At 39.3% G+C, this 18424-nt stretch overlaps 1 protein-coding gene and 1 pseudogene across 5 annotated transcripts in view; one reads left to right on the top strand and one right to left on the bottom strand.

The window, feature by feature from the left end:
* The first annotated feature begins 1 nt into the window (after position 1).
* The window catches only part of SDHAF2 (succinate dehydrogenase complex assembly factor 2), a 49318-nt gene continuing 30895 nt past the window's right edge, over positions 2–18424 (top strand). For 4 of the 5 annotated variants that reach the window (XR_005217304.1, XR_005217303.1, XR_005217302.1 and 1 more), the window contains exons 1-3: positions 2–157; positions 914–1137; positions 1217–1326. Coding sequence is in view for 2 of the 5 variants with exons in the window: in XM_037838242.1 (XP_037694170.1) it covers positions 122–157; positions 914–1137; positions 1217–1326 (370 nt within the window). In the remaining 3 variants the exon portion in view is untranslated. Of the gene's footprint in view, positions 158–214; positions 385–913; positions 1138–1216; positions 1327–18424 lie in introns of those variants that run through there. The other variant, XM_037838243.1, reaches the window with a different exon arrangement.
* LOC119535822 lies at positions 7529–8430 on the bottom strand (annotated as a pseudogene).

Below are 18424 nucleotides of genomic sequence, written 5' to 3'. Positions count from 1 at the left end.
TTCCGCCATACGCAGAAACGCGTCTTCCGGCTCAGACCCTCGCGCCCAGGTCCTCGAGACCCGCTGCCCGGGGATTCCCGGAAGTGACTGGGCCGGAGGCTTCCGGTGGTGGTCGGGGAAAATGGCAGTGTTCACGGTGTTCCCGGCTCTGGCGCGGGTGAGAATAGCACGGATCTAGAGTTTTAGGCGGGTGGCAGCGTTGGCTGAGGCTAGTCTTCTGCCGCAGTCACGGAGACCGCCGGAAAAACCCCGCTGCCGGAGAGTCGAGGGAAGGGCAGGTCCAAGGGCACGCCGATCCTGCAGCTCAGGAGATTCGGGTCGCCTCCACTCCTTCGTGAGCCCACTTCGTGCCTGTTCCGTAATATCGTTGAACGATCAATCAGGGTGCGGGACCCAATTCAGATGTCACCTACTTCCTGGGCAGATTCAGCCGGACCGCTTACGGTGGCCCCTCCTCCCTGTTCTTAAATGCTCTCTAACGTGTATTGTGGTTTCACATCGTGTCTTGATAGTTTTGTGCTCCTGTCTAAATTGGGAGGCTTTGTGGGGGAAGGGTTAGGACCTTGTCATTTCTGTATCCTCACATTTTTACACAGGCGGGTGACTGGAAACAAACCATACTGTAATAATCTTAAGGGAGCGTAAAGAAAGGAGACAATATTTCTGTTGGGAGACTCTCTTGGAGGGTACTGGTTAAGAACACGTTTGCAGTTAAGACTAGGTTCCAATCCTAACTGCAATTACTATTTGGTGGAATTGGGTAAGTTATTTAACCTTTTTGAGCCTTGGTTTCCTTGGCTGTTTAATGGTATTAAAGGCAAGCTAATGCACCGACTACCTAGTGAGAGTCCAGTGAATGACAGTGATAGTAGCCATTGTTATTATAAATATGTTTACTGTTTATTTGTTTCAGATGCTTGCTCTGTCAAGTCGCAGCCAAGTGTCTCCTTTGGTCAGTGTGACATCATTCAGACGCTTCTACAGAGGTGACAGCCCAGCAGATTCTCAAAAAGACATGATTGAAATCCCCTTGCCTCCATGGCAGGAGCGAACTGATGAGTCCCTAGAAACCAAAAGAGCCCGTCTACTCTATGAAAGCAGAAAGAGGGGAATGTTGGAAAACTGCATTCTCCTTAGGTAGGGGAATAAGAGTCTTGGCGTCTCTTCACTTTGACCAGAGACAGCTTTTTTAACCCCTTTCTCTTTTTCATTTTAGCCTCTTTGCTAAAGAATATCTGCATGAAATGACAGAGAAACAGCTGAACCTCTATGATCGTCTGATTAATGAGCCCAGTAATGACTGGGATATTTACTACTGGGCCACAGGTACTGGGCATGACAAGCAGCACAATGTGAAAATAGGATGACTTGGGCTGATAGGAGTCTGGAATTTTATCCTAGGCATTCTTTTTTCTTTTTTTTTAATTCATGGCAATGGACACACAACCCAGACACTCTTCAAATTTTCCCAAAATGTGTGAAATTTGTTTTTAGGGCTCTTTGTTTGCAAGTCACAGAAACTTGTCTAACTTAGGCAAAAAGGGAACTTAGTGAAGGTATATGGGAGGCTCACAGCATCATAGGAAGAGCTGAAACTAGACAGCTCTGTCTCCCTGCAGAGCAAGAGTTCCTCAGCAGTCTCTCTGTGGCACTTACTATCTTTGCAAGGAATGAATTCTAGTTGCGTATATTTAGGATTAGTTTTGGTTATGAGTAAAAAACAATTCAAAACAATAATGGCCTAAACAGGAGAGAATTATATTTCTCTTTCTCAACAATAGAAGTCAAAAGTTAGGCAGTCCAGAGCTTATAGAAGGGCTTCAAAAAGTCGTGAGGTCCAGGCTTCTCTTGAGTTGCTGCTCGTCCATCCTCAACATGTGTCCCTTACCTCATGATTCCAGATGCTTGCTAAAGCTTTGTCAGTTGTGTCCGTATTTCAGCCAGGAGAAAGTGTGAAGAACAGTATACCCCCTTTTATAGATCCTTCTCAGGAAGTTATACATTCGACATCCACTCATTTTCCACTGACCACACCTAGCTGTAAAGGAGAAATAATATAGTCTGCTCTGGGGCCATATGCCCAGCTAAATTGGACCTTCTGTTATCAAGGGAAAGGGAGAAGAATGGATATTAGGATATAACAGCTCATTTGTTTCTGCACACTATGGGTCTCACGTTTTTATGTCTCCACTCATATTTGTATCAGAAAACAGAAGCCAGCTTATAGGCTCCAAGGATGAAAAGAGATAATACAGGCTTATACAATCATTAGAAGGCTGGGAGAGTGATGGTCAGCTGACAGTCATTGACCATCAGCCCGCAGCAGCAAAGTGGGTAGTTCTTAAGAGCTGGTCCGAAAGTTGCTATGAATCTCAAGCTTTCACATTTTGGAACTTCCTCTGTCTGCAGAAGCAAAATGGGTGGATTTCAAAGACGTACCAAGAAGCTGCTTTAAACCTCATGTCAGCCCACTTAGGTCTGCAACCTCAGAGGATATTGGCGTGACCTCTTTTTGCCTCCCAAATCTCACATGAGTGCTTCTCATTGGCAGACTCTAACATGGAATCATATAGGAAGAGGGTTTTGTATCCCATGGTTCCTTGGCTTTCTTAGAAAGATTGTGGGATTGTCCAGTTGACAACAGATAAAAATCCTTGAAGAGAAAGTCCAGTTGGTTGAATTTAAGGCATATTTAGCTGTTTCACTTAACTGTTTCACTGTGATAAGCAGAAGGATCTGGAGGAAGGAGCTTCCAGGGACCTTGCAGCTTATGTAGTACAAGGACAGGCACAGATTTACCTTCTTACGAGGTCTGTACACATTGGGAAGAACTATTTCCCTACAAAAATGGGACCTGAATGCTGTTAAGAATTGGAAGGTGTTAGTAAGAGGGCTAGTACATTAGGTGTTTTTAACTCTTATAGGGAATAGTCTCCTGAAAGGTAGGACTTCTGGAGGACCATCATAAAATTCAAGAATATAAGTTGTGCTGTGTGATCAGGGTGAGGTCACAGATGAACCTTTCCCTTGCTGCACACAGTTGGCCAAGTACGAAGAAGAAATCACTTTCCTTCTGTATGTCAAGAGTGTTTGACTAGATGATCATAGCAGTACTCCATGCTAGAAGAGGGGATAGCCTGTTTTTCAAGGCACCAGATGAAGGAAATCAGCTAATAGCAAATAACCTTATTGGTTATGATATGGAGGTTTGACCCTTTGGGGCTGACAGCATCCCTTCCCCCTTCCTGATAGCACAACAGTTTGTTTGATTTTTTAATTAAGTCAGGTTTATTGAGTTGTGATTTATGTACAGTAATATTCACTCTTTTTATTATATAGTTCTCAAGCAAATGCTTACTGTTGCCTAACTACCAGATAGTGAAGGAATAGAATGATTCCATCACATCAAAAGTTCCCTTGTACCCCTTTGTAGTCATTCCCTCCCTTCATACCCAGTCTCTGGCAATCACAGATTTATTTTCTATCTCGATAGTTTTGCCTTTCCCAGAATACCATATAGATGGAAACACACAATATGTAGTGTTTGGGCCTGACTGCTTTCACTAAGCACAGGAGGCTGCAAATTATGGCCTGTGACCCGAAAATGGTTGTTACATTTTTTAATGGTTAAAGAGAAAATCAAAAGAAGAATATTCCATTACACATGAAAATTATGTGCAATTCAAATTTCAATGTCCATAAATAAAGTTTTATTGGCACGCAGTCACTTTTTTGTTTACATAGTCTATGGCTCCCTTCACTCTACAATGGCAGATTTGAGTAGTTCTAACAGATGTTATGGCCCACAAAGTCTAAAATATCTACTGTTTTGCCCTTTATAGGAAATGTTTGCCAATCCGTGACTTGGATAATGCATTGGAGATTCATCCACGTTGTATCACTGGTTTGCTCTTTTTTATCATTGAGTGGTATTCCATTGTTTGGCTCTACCACGGTTTGTTTTTCCATTGACCATTTGAAGGACATTAGGGTAGTTTCAGTTTTAGGTGAGTGTGAGTAAATCTGTAAACATTTAGTTAAGCTTTAATTTATCTCAAGTAGCTATCCAGGAGAAGGATTCCTATGTTAACTGTATGGGTAAAAGAAACGCCCCAACTATTTTCCAAATTAGCCGGGCCACTTTGCCTTCCAACCATAGATGTCTAAGAGTTCTAGTTGCTCCCATCTTTGCCAGTACTTGGTATTATCAGGTTTTATTTATTTTTAAGCCATTCTTTTACCATAACACACTAAGAAGTGTAGAGGTATATTACTGTAGTATTAATTGGCATGTCCCTAATGTTTAATCATATTGAGCATCTTTTTAAGTGCTTATTTGCCATTCATATATCTTTGGTGACGTGTCTTTTCAAACCTTTCACCCCTTTTTAAAATTGGGTTGTTTGTTTTCTTATTATTGTGTTTTGAGTATTGGTAATATGTTCGAGATTCAAGTGCTTTATCATAGCTATGTGTCTTATACATTTTCTTTCCTGGTCTATGGCTTGTCTTTTCATTTTCCTAACATTGGTTTTCAAAGAGCAGTTTTTAATTTTGATGAAGCACAGTATTTCAATTTTTGTAAAATGGATTGTGGGTTTTGGTATTGTATCTAGACACAAGAACTATTTTTTGAACCCAGTTTTTGTTTTCTTCTAGGAATTTTATAGTCTTAGGTTTCATATTTAGTTCTTTGATTCATTTTGAGTTTTTGTTTTGTGCTGTTTCTTCATATAGGTGTAAATTGTTCAAACACCATTTGATTGGTTGAAAGACTGTTCTTTCTTCATTGAATTGCCTTTGCACTTCTGTTAAAAATCAGTTGACCATATATATGCACATCTATATCTGGGCTCTCTTCTGTTCCATTGATCTTTATGTCTTTCCTTTTCCAATACCATCCACTGTCTGAATTATCATAGCTTTATGAAATGTTTTGTAATCAGGTAGTATGAGTCCTCCAACTTTTTTCTTTTTCAGAATTTTTTTGGCTCTTGTCTTGGTTTTCTAGAAGTGACATAACAAAGTGTCACAAATGAGGTGGCTTAAAACAACAGAAGTTTTTTCTCTCACAGTTCTGGAGGTCAGAAGTCCATGTTGGCAGGGCTGTGCTTCCTCTGAAGTCTGTAGGGTTCTGGTGGTAGCTTGCCAGCAACCCATGGTATTCTTTGGCTTATGGCATATCTGTCACATGACTTTCTTCTCTCTGTGTCTGTCCAAATTTCCTGTCCTTATAAGGACACTGTCATATTGGAATAAGGCCAACCCTAACTCATTTTGGCCTCATTTAACCTAAACATTTTCATAATCCTATTTCCAAATCGATCACATTCATGAGACCAGGGGTTAGGACTTGAACATATCTTTTGGGTGAATACAGTTCAGTCCATAACAGCTCTTTTAGTTACTTTGCTTTTCCATATGAATTTAGGATCAGTTTCTCAGTTTATCAAAAAAATAATCAGAAAACCCAGCCTAAATTTTTGTTTTCTCCATTGCACTTTTATTTGAATATAATATTTGGGAGAGTTTTCCTAAAGGGCCAATATTTCCCAATTTAATCAAAAGTCATAATAGAACATCAACGAAACAGTATTTGGGATTTCATTTTCTCACCCTTATCATTAAGACTCACTGCCTCCCATCGTTAGTATTTATTGAGCGTTTACAGTATACTAGGCACAATAGAACATACAGAAAACATTGTCCCTGCTCTTGAGGAGCTTAAATTCTAAAAGAAAAAAATATATACCTCTTTTAAAATGGTGTTTTTGTTTGGTGTTTTCTGCAAGGTACTGAGGAAATAGTCTGTAGGGTGAGCTTTGGGTGTAGCTTAGCCCGATCGTTATTTAGAGAATAGAGGAAGGATTTAAGGCAGACAATGACAGACCATTCAAGATAGGTAGGGCTTAGAGGGAGATAAACACAATCTCATCAACTAAGGAGAGATTTGCTGCTGTAAATAGGATGAGGGAAGTAGTCTGTGGGATGCCAGCAAAGGAAGTAGGGTAGTATCTTAGACATTGAGTGGAGCCAGAAAGATAGATCACGCGGTCTTTTTCCAAGTGCACGGCCACCAAGTAGGAATGGTCAGTGATGAGACAGAAGAAGGCTAAAAAAGGAAGGTAATCCTGTATACCCGACAAATAGAAGGAATAAAGGATCAAAATGAAGGCAGGCTACAAGAGTATCAAGAAGTTCTTAGAAGCCAAAAGTGGAGGCACAAAACTTACAGTTAATGCTATCCAGCATCATGGTGGGCCAAGAACATTGTGGCTTGTGTCTTCCTAAGTTAGAAAATGCCATATCCAAAAATTTAAATGAAAGGCATTACTTTTATCCAATTGACAGCCCCCCCGCACCCCAATAAAATTGTTTGGGTGAGGGGAGGAAGGGAAAAGAGAATGGACATGGTTGGGAACAGTAGTTACATGAGTAGAATTTTTGTCATTATGATAATCTTCTTATTTAAATTTGGTAAAAGCCTATTAACTGCCAAAAGGGAATAAGGAATAAATTTCCAAAAATGTACAATTTCTTTTAGAGAAGTTTCAGAACCAAAAGACTAATTTACATGAAAAGCTGTGGAGAAAGTTGTTGAAAAGTCCATTCATAAAACTTGTATTCCACTTACATCAACTTAATACACGTGTTCTTAACAATTATGCTTGGATTGTTCATGAAAATTTCATAAGACACTAAACAAAGCTAGCCATCATCAAGTTATTTCCCTGTTAACTCTTTTTACAGTGCATGTATGTTAGACAAGTATCAAAGAAAAAAAATCACAAAAGCAAAAAACCTAAAAAAACAAAATATATGGGTTTTTTGTTTTACTGCTATGCTTGATATACACGAAGTAATGGATATCAAGCAACTCATTTTCACTGCGTTGTTACTTGTACATTTGTTCTTACAATGCCTAAAACATTTAAATACGAATAAAATGAGTGTAGAAAAATAATGAAAGCAAACAGTAGGTAATTTAAATAATGGGATGTAAACCATTTCTGCCCTTCTTCAGAGTAAATTGGGTCATAACTTTTGTCTAAAGGAACACTTCTGCAGCTGTAATCAAAGGTGTGCACATTGAGACTGTGTATTCCACAGAGACACATGGTGCAACATATAATATCCATGGGATATCTTTTCTGCCACAACCTTGATAGTGCTCCAAACCTTAAAGTACCCACAATAACGACACTTGTGACCAAAACCAATTACCCCTTTTATCCCCCACCAGGACAAACCAATATGTAAGCGGTTTTCTTTGCTTAGACAGGGAAGCAGTTTTAACACTGGCCCTTGTGAAGCCACAATGTACCAAAAGCCAAACATTTATAACTTGTATAAAAATTCCATTTCCCCATATTGGCCACCTCAAGATGAAAACAGGTAACTCTATAATGTTAACTGGCTCTATTCCCCTAATAATAAACAAAAAAAACACATGGGAAACACAGAAATTCAAATAAAAGTAACATAAACTTGTCATAATCATAAAAAAAAAAAAAAACAACTTTGTGGGACAGCATGGATGACAAATGTTCTACTGTGTAAACTTTTAGACAGAAGTTGGAAGGCAGGTTAATTTTCCCCTCCTCTTGATTCAGCTTTGTCTCCTTGGGTAACTGATGTCCACAATGTCAGGTTGACTCTCAGTAATTGCATTATTAGCATGCTGTCTTTGTAAGACTCTTCACTTACTGTATCAAGTTCAGCAATGACTTCATCAAAAGCTCTCCTTGCAAGAGAGCAGACTTTCTCTGGGGAGTTCAGAATCTCATAATAGAACATGGGAAAGTTAAGGGCTAGACCCTGTGTGATAGGATGTGTTGGTTGCATTTGCTTTTTGCTGATTTTAAATGATTTTTGGTATGCTTGTTGTGACTGATCCACAGTCCCTTTCTTGTCATCACCAGCAGCAACCTCAGCCAAGTAAGGATAATAGTTTCCTTTCATTTTCAAATAGAAGACTTTGCTCTCTGCTTGTGAGGCATTGGGGATCAGGAACTTTTCCAAAAGAGACAGTACATCATTGCAGATATCTCTTAGCTTGGTCTCAATTTTCTCTCTGTATTCTCAGTCCATCTGCTGTTTTTTTCTCAGCACCTCTGTCTTTTGCTCAATACTTGAGATGACCCTCCAAGATGACCTACAAGCTCGTACAACATTTTTATAAGCAACTGAGAGAAGATTCCTCTCCTCGTTGGATAATTCAGCTCCTTGCTCAGTTACAGACTTCGTACAGGCTGCCATGTCATCCTGTCAGTCAGCCTGCTCAGCCAGTTTGGCTTTCTGCACCAGCTCGTTTTTACCCATGACCGGATGTTCTGTATCTGGAGTAGGTGGTGGTGGACAGATGGATCGCAAAGCTCACAGGCTTCGCCTGCCTAAATTTTGATTGGGGTTTCATTAAATCAGTAGATCAGTTTGGGAAGATTCTTAATGTAGAATCTTCCACTCTGTGAACATTTTATAGTATACATACATTTACATAGGCCTTCTTTGATTTCTTTCACCAGTGTCTTATCTATTGCTGCATAACAACTTACTCCAAAGTTGTTAGCTGCTTAAAATAACACACATTTATTATCTCAGTTTCTGTGAGTCTGGAAACAGGCATGGCTTAGCTGGTTCCTCTGCTTCATGGTTTTCCGTGAGGTTGCAATTCAGGGTGGCAGCCCAAGGTCTGCAGCCTCATCTGAAGGCTCAACTGGAGAAGGCTCTGCTTCCAGTTTCACTCTGGTTGTTGGTAGGATTCTATTCCTCATAGCCTCTTGGACAGAGAGCCTCAGTTCCTTACTGTCCTTGCCTCATAGACCTTTCCCATATAACAGCTTATATAATCAAAACATGCAAACTGAGAAGGCAACAGAATCTACTAGCAAGATGGAAGTCATAGTCTTTGTAACCTAATCACAGAAGTGACCTCCCATCATCTTTACCATATTATATTGGTTACAGTCGAGTAATTAAACCCAACCCACACTCGGGGAGAGAAGATTCCTCAAGGATGTGAAATCAGGAGACAGGGATTATCAGGGACCATCCTAGAAGTTTATATACCACAGTCAGTATTACAGTTTTCAGCATATTTTGCTAGACTTATACCTAAATAGTTCATGTATTTCAGTGCTATTGTAAATAGCAGCTTAAAATTTTTTTCAATGTCCAATTGTTCATTGTTGGATTGTAGAAATACAGTTGAATTTTGCATATTGACCTTGTATATTGTCATCTTGCTAAATTCACTTGGTTCTAGAAGCTTTTTTATAGATTCTTTGGGATTTTCTATGTAGACTGTTGTACTGTCTGTGAACAGAGGTGGTTTTCTTGCTTCCTTTACAATCTGTATGCTTTTAAATCTTTTATATCTTTTGCTTGCCATGCTGCACAGTCTAGGACTTCCAGTATAATGTTGAATAGCAGTGGTGAGAGCAGGCATCCTTGCCTATTCCCAGTGTTAGACAGGAAGTGTTAGATAGGAAGGCTTTTATCATCAAGCATAAAGTTAGCTGTATGTTGGTTGTAAATGCCTTTAATCAAATTGAGAAAGTTTCCTATTTTTAGTATATTGAATGCTTTTATGGGAATAGCTATTGACCTTTGTTAAGTGCTTTCTATGGATCTATTGAGATGATCATTTCTTTAATAATGTGACTTTTTTTCTCGTTTGTTGATATGAATTATTGATTGATTTTCAGATATTGAACTAACTTGGCATTCCCTGGAAAACACTACATGATCATATACATTGCTGGATTTGATTTGCTAGTATTTTGTAGAAGCTCTTTGTATGTTTATTTGTGAGGGATATTGGTGTGTTGTTTTCTTGGAGTGCCGTCATCTGTTTTGTTTGTTTGTTTGTTTTTAAAAATTTTTATTTTGAAATACTTTCAAACTTACATGACAGTTACAAAAGTAATCCTTGGGTTCCCACACCTCAGAGCCCATACGGAGAACTCCCCCCAAATACTTAAATCCACCAATTTTAACATTTGGGCACACTTACCATAGCATTCTTTCTGTCCATATATCTGCCTGTCTGTCTGCCTACCTATCAATCCATTTTCTAATCACTTGAGCATAAGTTATGTACATACTCCATGAACACATATAATGCCACGTACATTTCCCAAGAATAAGGGTATTCACTTTTGTAACTACCTTAAATGCAGTTATCAGGTTCAAGAAATTTAGCATTGATTCTGAGCTTGCAGTCTATGTTCTAATTTTTTCACATGTCCCAAAAACATCATTATTAGATCCTATCTAGGATTTTGCATTGCATTTAATTATCATTATCTCTTTAGTTGCTCTTTTTTTCTTTTTCTTAAGTTGTAGGAACATATACAATATAAACTTTCCCACCTCAACTACTCACAAGCATACTGTTCAGTAGGATTACTCATATTTATACTGTTGTGGTACCATTACCACCTTCTTTTACTAAAATTTTCCCATCTACCCAAACAGAAACTGTATAGTCATTATGTATTAACTCCCCATTTCCCCTGCTATTCACCTTTGGCAACCTGCACTCTACTTTCTGTCTCTGTGAGCTTGTATATTCTCTGATATGGAGCTTAAATTTAACATTCTAAACCCATAACTCTCGTTTGCTTAGATACCAACTTAACTTCAGTGGTATAACATTAAGTACAAACTACGTTCCAGTACCCCTCCATCATCCACGTTTATGTAGCTTTTGTCACAAATTGCAGGTGTGTACTTTGTGAGTTCAAAGCCAATGATTATATTTTATACATTTTATCATTACATTTATACATTTGCCAGTTAAATCTTGTAAGAAGGAAAAAGTAGAATTACAACCCCAAATTACAATAGTACTGGCATTTTTGCTTATCCACGTCATTACTCTTGTCAGGGAGCCTTATTTCTTCATATAGCTTCAATCTACTATCTAGTGTCCTATCCTTTCAACCTTCAGAACTCCCTGTAGCATATCTTGTAAGACTGGTCAGTGGTGATGAGTCACCTTTTATTTATCTAGGAATGTCTTAATCTCTCCCTCATTTTTGAAGGACAGTTACGCTGGATATAGAATTCTTAGGTGGCAGTTTTTGCTTTCTGCACTTTAAATGTGTAATCCCACTCCTTGTTTCCACAGTTTCCAATGACAAATTGGCACATAACCTTTTTGAGTCTCCCTTGTGTGTAACATGTTGCTTCTCTCTTGCAGTTTTCAGAATTCTCTTTATCTTTGGCATTCAACAGTTTGCGTATGATATGGATCTGTAATTTGGCTCTTTTTGAGTTTAAACTGTTCAGAGTGTGTTGAGCATCTTGGATGTGTATCTTCATGTCTTTCATTAAATTTGTCAAGTTTTCAGCCATTATTTCTTTGAATATTCTCTCTGCCCCTTTCTCTCTTTCTTCTTCTTCTGGGCTCCCACATTCATATAGTGGTATGCTTGATGGTTTCCCATAGGTTTCTCTGGCTCCGTTCAATTTTCTTCATTCTTCATTCTGCTTTTCAGAATGGCTGATTGAATTGTCCTATCTTCAAGTTCACCAATTCCTTCTTCTCCCAAAGTGTGTGTTGAAGCCCACAAGGGAATTTTTAATTTCTTTTACTGTTGGTCTTCAGCTCTCTTTTGTTCCTTTTCATAATTTCCATCCCTCTATTGATATTCTCTTTGGGTTCATCTATGATTTTCCTGATTTCCTTTAGTTCTTTGTCTATTATTTTCTCTAGCTCCTTGAGCATATTTAGGGCCATTTTTTAAAAAGTCTTTTTTCTGGAATGTCCCAGATCTGGCCCTTACCCACAGCGTTCTATAGGAGAGCTCTGTGAACTGCCTTCTATATGCACAGCAAGTTCTAGGATGATGAGTCCCTCAGGCCACCATCAGGCAAATTAGGCCAGACATTCATGCTCCCAGTACATGCACAAATGTTGCTCTGCTCCCATCCAGAACCAGAATCAGTGATCTGCACTGGTTCCATGCTCCATGCTGAACTTATGTGGGGATGGGGGAATGGCCAGTCAGGGCACCATAAGATCCTACCGCTTTTAAGTAGCCTTTTTCTTGATTCATTACTCATCCTGTTACTGCAGTCCTTTAACTGTTCTCTTGAGCCTTAAGAAAGATGTTTCTGCCAGTTCTTGCTAGTTGTTCAAAGCTTCTGTGTGGGGACAGTGCACTGAAATGTCTCGCTCTGCTGTCTTCATCTGAGTGGACCTTGTCGTCAGCCAGGCAGTTGACTATGAGTATAGCAAGTATGGTAGATGCTTGTAGAAGTCTTCTGGCTTCTTGATGCTTCTTGAACTTGACAAACTTATTTCCACTTCCGCTCCTCTGTGAGATGGCATGGCATATGGTATCTGCTGGTTTCTCCCTTCTCTTGTAGGTTTCATTGCTTCCAGCTTCTGGCTTCAGTGGCTTCCTCTCTGTTTCTCTGGTTTTCTCTCTCAGCTTCTGTGTTTGTCCTCTTTCAGCTTCTCCATCATCTGTTTTTTTTTTTTTTTTTTTTTTTTTTTTTTTTTTTTATTAAATTCAGTTTTACTGAAATACATTCACACACCATACAATCATCCATGGTATACAATCCACTCTCCACAGTGTGATAACATAGTTATGCGTTCATCACCACAATCTATCTCTGAAATTTTCCTTACATCAGAAAGACCCAAAACAAGAATAAAAAATAAAAGTGAAAAAAGAACACCCAAATCATCCCCTGATCCCACCCCATTTGTCCTTTAGTTTTTATCCCCATTTTTCTACTCATCCATACACTAGATAAAGGGGGTGTGATCCACAAGGTCTTCACAATCACACTGTCACCCCTTGTAGTCTACATTATTATATAATTGTCTTCAGGAGTCCAGACTGCTGGGTTGGAGTTTGATAGTTTCAGGTATTTACTTCTAGCTATTCCAATACATTAAAGCCTAAGAGGTGTTATCTACATAGTGCATAAGAATGTCCACCAGAGTGACCTCTCGACTCCATTTGAAATCTCTCAGCCACTGAAACTATTTCGTCTCATTTTGCATCCCCCTTTTGGTCAAGAAGATACTCTCAGTCCCACGATGCCGGGTCCACATTCATCCCCGGGAGTCATATTCTGCATCATCATCTGGTTTTGATCAGAATCATGCTGGCCTCATAAAATGAGTTGGGAAGTACTCTCTTCTCTTCTATGCTTCGGAAGAGTTTGTGCAGAACTAGTATTACTTCTTCCTTAAATGTTTGGTAGAATTCACAATTGAAGCCACATGGGCCAGGAGTTTTCCTTTAAAGTCAAGTGTTTTTAAATAGACAATGGACAGTTCAGGTTATCCCTTTGATTTTGGACAAGCTTTGGTAATTTGTGTCTTTCAATAAATTTGTACATTTCATGTAAGTTGTTGAACGATGGACATTTAAAATTCTTTAAATGTCTGAGTATTCCTAGTGATATCCCTCTTTTTGAGTATCTGTAGTGATATTCCACTTTTATTTCTGATATTGTTAATTTGTGATCAGTCTGGCTGGAAGTTTATCAATTTATCTCCCTAAAAGAACCAGCTTTTGATGTAATCAATTTTCTCTATTGTTTTTGTTTTCTGTGTCATTGCCTTCTGGTCTCAGCTTTATTATTTCCTTTCTTCTGCTTGCCTTGGGCTTAATTTGCTCTTTTAAAATTGAGTTTCTTGAGATGGAAGCTGAGATCTTTTCTATTGGAAGCATATAGTGTTATCAGCTTCTCTCCAAGCACTGCTTTAGCTTCGTGTTACAAATTTTTATGTTCTGTTTTCATTCATTCACAATATTTTCTAATTTCCCTCGTGACTTCCTCTTAGATCTATGAGTTATTTAGAAATGTATTGTTTAGTTTTCAAATATTTGGGGATTTTCCAGATAATTTTCTGTTACTGATTTCTAGTTTAATTGTATTGTGATCAAAGAATGTAGGTTGTACAATTTCAATTCTTTTAAATTATGTTGAAAGTTTTCTTATTGCCTGAAATGTGGGGTTTCTTGATAAAATTTCCATGTGCAATTTGAATTTAATATATGTTTAACACTCATGAATGAAGTGTTTTATAAATGTGAGAGCTAGTTGGTTGATATTGTTCTTCATGACTTCTATATTCTTACTGACTTTCTGTATATTAATTTTATCAATTACTAAGGGAAGAATGTTGAGATCTTTATAATTGTGATCTTGGGCATTCCTCCCAATTCAGATTGGTGTATGATGAGTGGGCAGTCGCATTTGTACCCCTGCAGTTATTCCAGATTATTTACTAGTTGTTCCTGGTTGTTTATTAGTTGTTCCAGGGGGACAAACTAGCTCCCACTCCTTTCTTTGTCACCATCTTCTTCCATCTTCAGGTCTTGCTTTTTTAATCTAATCTGATAGTCCCTATCTTTTAATTACTGGGTTTAGACCATTTACATTAATGAATTATTGATGTGGTTGGATTAAAATGTACCATCTTGGAGGCGGGGCAAGATGGCAGACTGGTGAGCTGTAAGTTTTAGTTACTCCTCCAGGAAAGTAGGTAAAAAGCCAGGAACTGCGTGGACTGGACACCACAGAGCAATCTGTCTTTGGGCATACTTCATACAACACTCATGAAAACGTGGAACTGCTGAGATCATCGAAATCTGTAAGTTTTTGCGGCCAGGGGACCCGCGCCCCTCCCTGCCAGGCTCAGTCCCAGGGGAGGAGGGGCTGTCAGCTCCGGGAAGGAGACGGGAGAGCTGCAGTGGCTGCTCTTATCGAAAACTCATTCTACTGATTCAAACTCCAACCATAGATAGACTGAGACCAGACACCAGAGACTCTGAGAGCAGCCAGCCCAGCAGAGAGGAGACAGGCATAGGAAAAAAACAACACGAAAAACTCCAAAATAAAAGCAGAGGATTTTTGGAGTTCTGGTGAACACAGAAAGGGGAAGGGTGGAGCTCAGGCCTTGAGGCGCATATGCAAATCCCGAAGCAAAGCTGATCTCTCTGCCCTGTGGACCTTTCCTTAATGGCCCTGGTTGCTTTGTCTATTAGCATTTCAATAACCCATTAGATCTCTGAGGAGGGCCGTTTTTTTTGTTTGTTTGTTTGTTTGTTTTTAAATCCTTTTTGCTTTTTCTAAAACAATTACTCTAAGAAGCTCAATACAGAAAGCTTCAAAGAATTGCAATTTGGGCACGTCAAGTCAAGAGCAGAACTAAGAGAGCTCTGAGACAAAAGGCAATAATCCAGTGGCTGAGAAAATTCACTAAACAACACAACTTCCCAAGAAAAGGGGGGTGTCCGCTCACAGCCACCATCCTGGTGGACAGGAAACACTCCTGCCCATCGCCAGCCCCATAGCCCAGAGCTGCCCCAGACAACCCAGTGTGACGGAAGTGCTTCAAATAACAGGCACACACCACAAAACTGGGCGTGGACATTAGCCTTCCCTGCAACCTCAGCTGAATGTCCCAGAGCTGGGAAGGTGGAGCAGTGTGAATTAACAAAGCCCCATTCAGCCATCATTTGAGCAGACTGGGAGCCTCCCTACACAGCCCAGCAGCCCAGAACTGCCCTGGGGGGACGGCACTCACCTGTGACATAGCACAGTCATCCCTCAACAGAGGACCCGGGGTGCACAGCCTGGAAGAGGGGCCCACTTGCAAGTCTCAGGAGCCATACGCCAATACCAAAGACTTGTGGGTCAGTGGCAGAGACAAACTGTGGCAGGACTGAACTGAAGGATTAGACTATTGCAGCAGCTTTAAAACTCTAGGATCACCAGGGAGATTTGATTGTTAGGGCCACCCCTCCGCCCCGACTGCCCAGAAACACGCCCCACATGCAGGGCAGGCAACACCAACTACACACGCAAGCTTGGTACACCAATTGGGCCCCACAAGACTCACTCCCCCACTCACCAAAAAGGCTAAGCAGGGGAGATCTGGCTTGTGGAGAACAGGTGGCTCGTGGACGCCACCTGCTGGTTAGTTAGAGAAAGTGTACTCCACGAAGCTGTAGATCTGATAAATTAGAGATAAGGACTTCAATAGGTCTACAAACCCTAAAAGAACCCTATCAAGTTCAGCAAATGCCACGAGGCCAAAAACAACAGAAAATTATAAAGCATATGAAAAAACCAGACGATATGGATAACCCAAGCCCAAGCACCCAAATCAAAAGACCAGAAGAGACACAGCACCTAGAGCAGCTACTCAAAGAACTAAAGATGAACAATGAGACCATAGTACGGGATATGAAGGAAATCAAGAAGACCCTAGAAGAGCATAAAGAAGACATTGCAAGACTAAATAAAAAAATGGATGATCTTATGGAAATTAAAGAAACTGTTGACCAAATTAAAAAGATTCTGGACACTCATAGTACAAGACTAGAGGAAGTTGAACAACGAATCAGTGACCTGGAAGATGACAGAATGGAAAATGAAAGCATCAAAGAAAGAATGGGGAAAAAAAATTGAAAAACTCGAAATGGACCTCAGGGATATGATAGATAATATGAAACGTCCAAATATAAGACTCATTGGTGTCCCAGAAGGGGAAGAAAAGGGTAAAGGTCTAGGAAGAGTATTCAAAGAAATTGTTGGGGAAAACTTCCCAAATCTTCTAAACAACATAAATACACAAATCATAAATGCTCAGCGAACTCCAAATAGAATAAATCCAAAAAAACCCACTCCGAGACATATACTGATCACACTGTCAAACATAGAAGAGAAGGAGCAAGTTCTGAAAGCAGCAAGAGAAAAGCAATTCACCACATACAAAGGAAACAGCATAAGACTAAGTAGTGACTACTCAGCAGCCACCATGGAGGCAAGAAGGCAGTGGCACGATATATTTAAAATTCTGAGTGAGAGGAATTTCCAGCCAAGAATACTTTATCCAGCAAAGCTCTCCTTCAAATTTGAGGGAGAGCTTAAATTTTTCACAGACAAAGAAATGCTGAGAGAATTTGCTAACAAGAGACCTGCCCTACTGGAGATACTAAAGGGAGCCCTACAGACAGAGAAACAAAGACAGGACAGAGAGACTTGGAGAAAGGTTCAGTACTAAAGAGATTCGGTATGGGTACAATAAAGGATATTAATAGAGAGAGGGAAAAATATGGCAAACATAATCCAAAGGATAAGATGGCCGATTCAAGAAATGCCTTCACGGTTTTAACGTTGAATGTAAATGGATTAAACTCCCCAATTAAAAGATATAGATTCGCAGAATGGATAAAAAAAAATGAACCATCAATATGTTGCATACAAGAGACTCATCTTAGACACAGGGACACAAAGAAACTGAAAGTGAAAGGATGGAAAAAAATATTTCATGCAAGCTACAGCCAAAAGAAAGCAGGTGTAGCAATATTAATCTCAGATAAAATAGACTTCAAATGCAGGGATGTTTTGAGAGACAAAGAAGGCCACTACATACTAATAAAAGGGGCAATTCAGCAAGAAGAAATAACAATCGTAAATGTCTATGCACCCAATCAAGGTGACACAAAATACATGAGAGAAACACTGGCAAAACTAAAGGAAGCAATTGATGTTTCCACAATAATTGTGGGAGACTTCAACACATCACTCTCTCCTATAGATAGATCAACCAGACAGAAGACCAATAAGGAAATTGAAAACCTAAACAATCTCATAAATGAATTAGATTTAACAGACATCTACAGGACATTACATCCCAAATCACCAGGATACACATACTTTTCTAGTGCTCACGGAACTTTCTCCAGAATAGATCATATGCTGGGACATAAAACAAGCCTCAATAAATTTAAAAAGATTGAAATTATTCAAAGCACATTCTCTGACCACAATGGAATACAATTAGAAGTCAATAACCATCAGAGACTTAGAAAATTCACAAATACGTGGAGGTTAAACAACACACTCCTAAACAATCAGTGGGTTAAAGAAGAAATAGCAAGAGAAATTGCTAAATATATAGAGATGAATGAAAATGAGAACACAACATACCAAAACCTATGGGATGCAGCAAAAGCAGTGCTAGGGGGGAAATTTATAGCACTAAACGCATATATTAAAAAGGAAGAAAGAGCCAAAATCAAAGAACTAATGGATCAACTGAAGAAGCTAGAAAATGAACAGCAAACCAATCCTAAACCAAGTACAAGAAAAGAAATAACAAGGATTAAAGCAGAAATAAATGACATAGAGAACAAAAAAACAATAGAGAGGATAAATACCACCAAAAGTTGGTTCTTTGAGAAGATCAACAAGATTGACAAGCCCCTAGCTAGACTGACAAAATCAAAAAGAGAGAAGACCCATATAAACAAAATAATGAATGAAAAAGGTGACATAACTGCAGATCCTGAAGAAATTAAAAAAATTATAAGAGGATATTATGAACAACTGTATGGCAACAAACTGGATAATGTAGAAGAAATGGACAATTTCCTGG

Source organism: Choloepus didactylus, chromosome 6, assembly GCF_015220235.1.
Source record: "Choloepus didactylus isolate mChoDid1 chromosome 6, mChoDid1.pri, whole genome shotgun sequence".
In the NCBI taxonomy this organism is placed as follows: Eukaryota; Metazoa; Chordata; class Mammalia; order Pilosa; family Megalonychidae; genus Choloepus; species Choloepus didactylus.
This window is presented reverse-complemented; position numbering and strand designations above follow the sequence as displayed.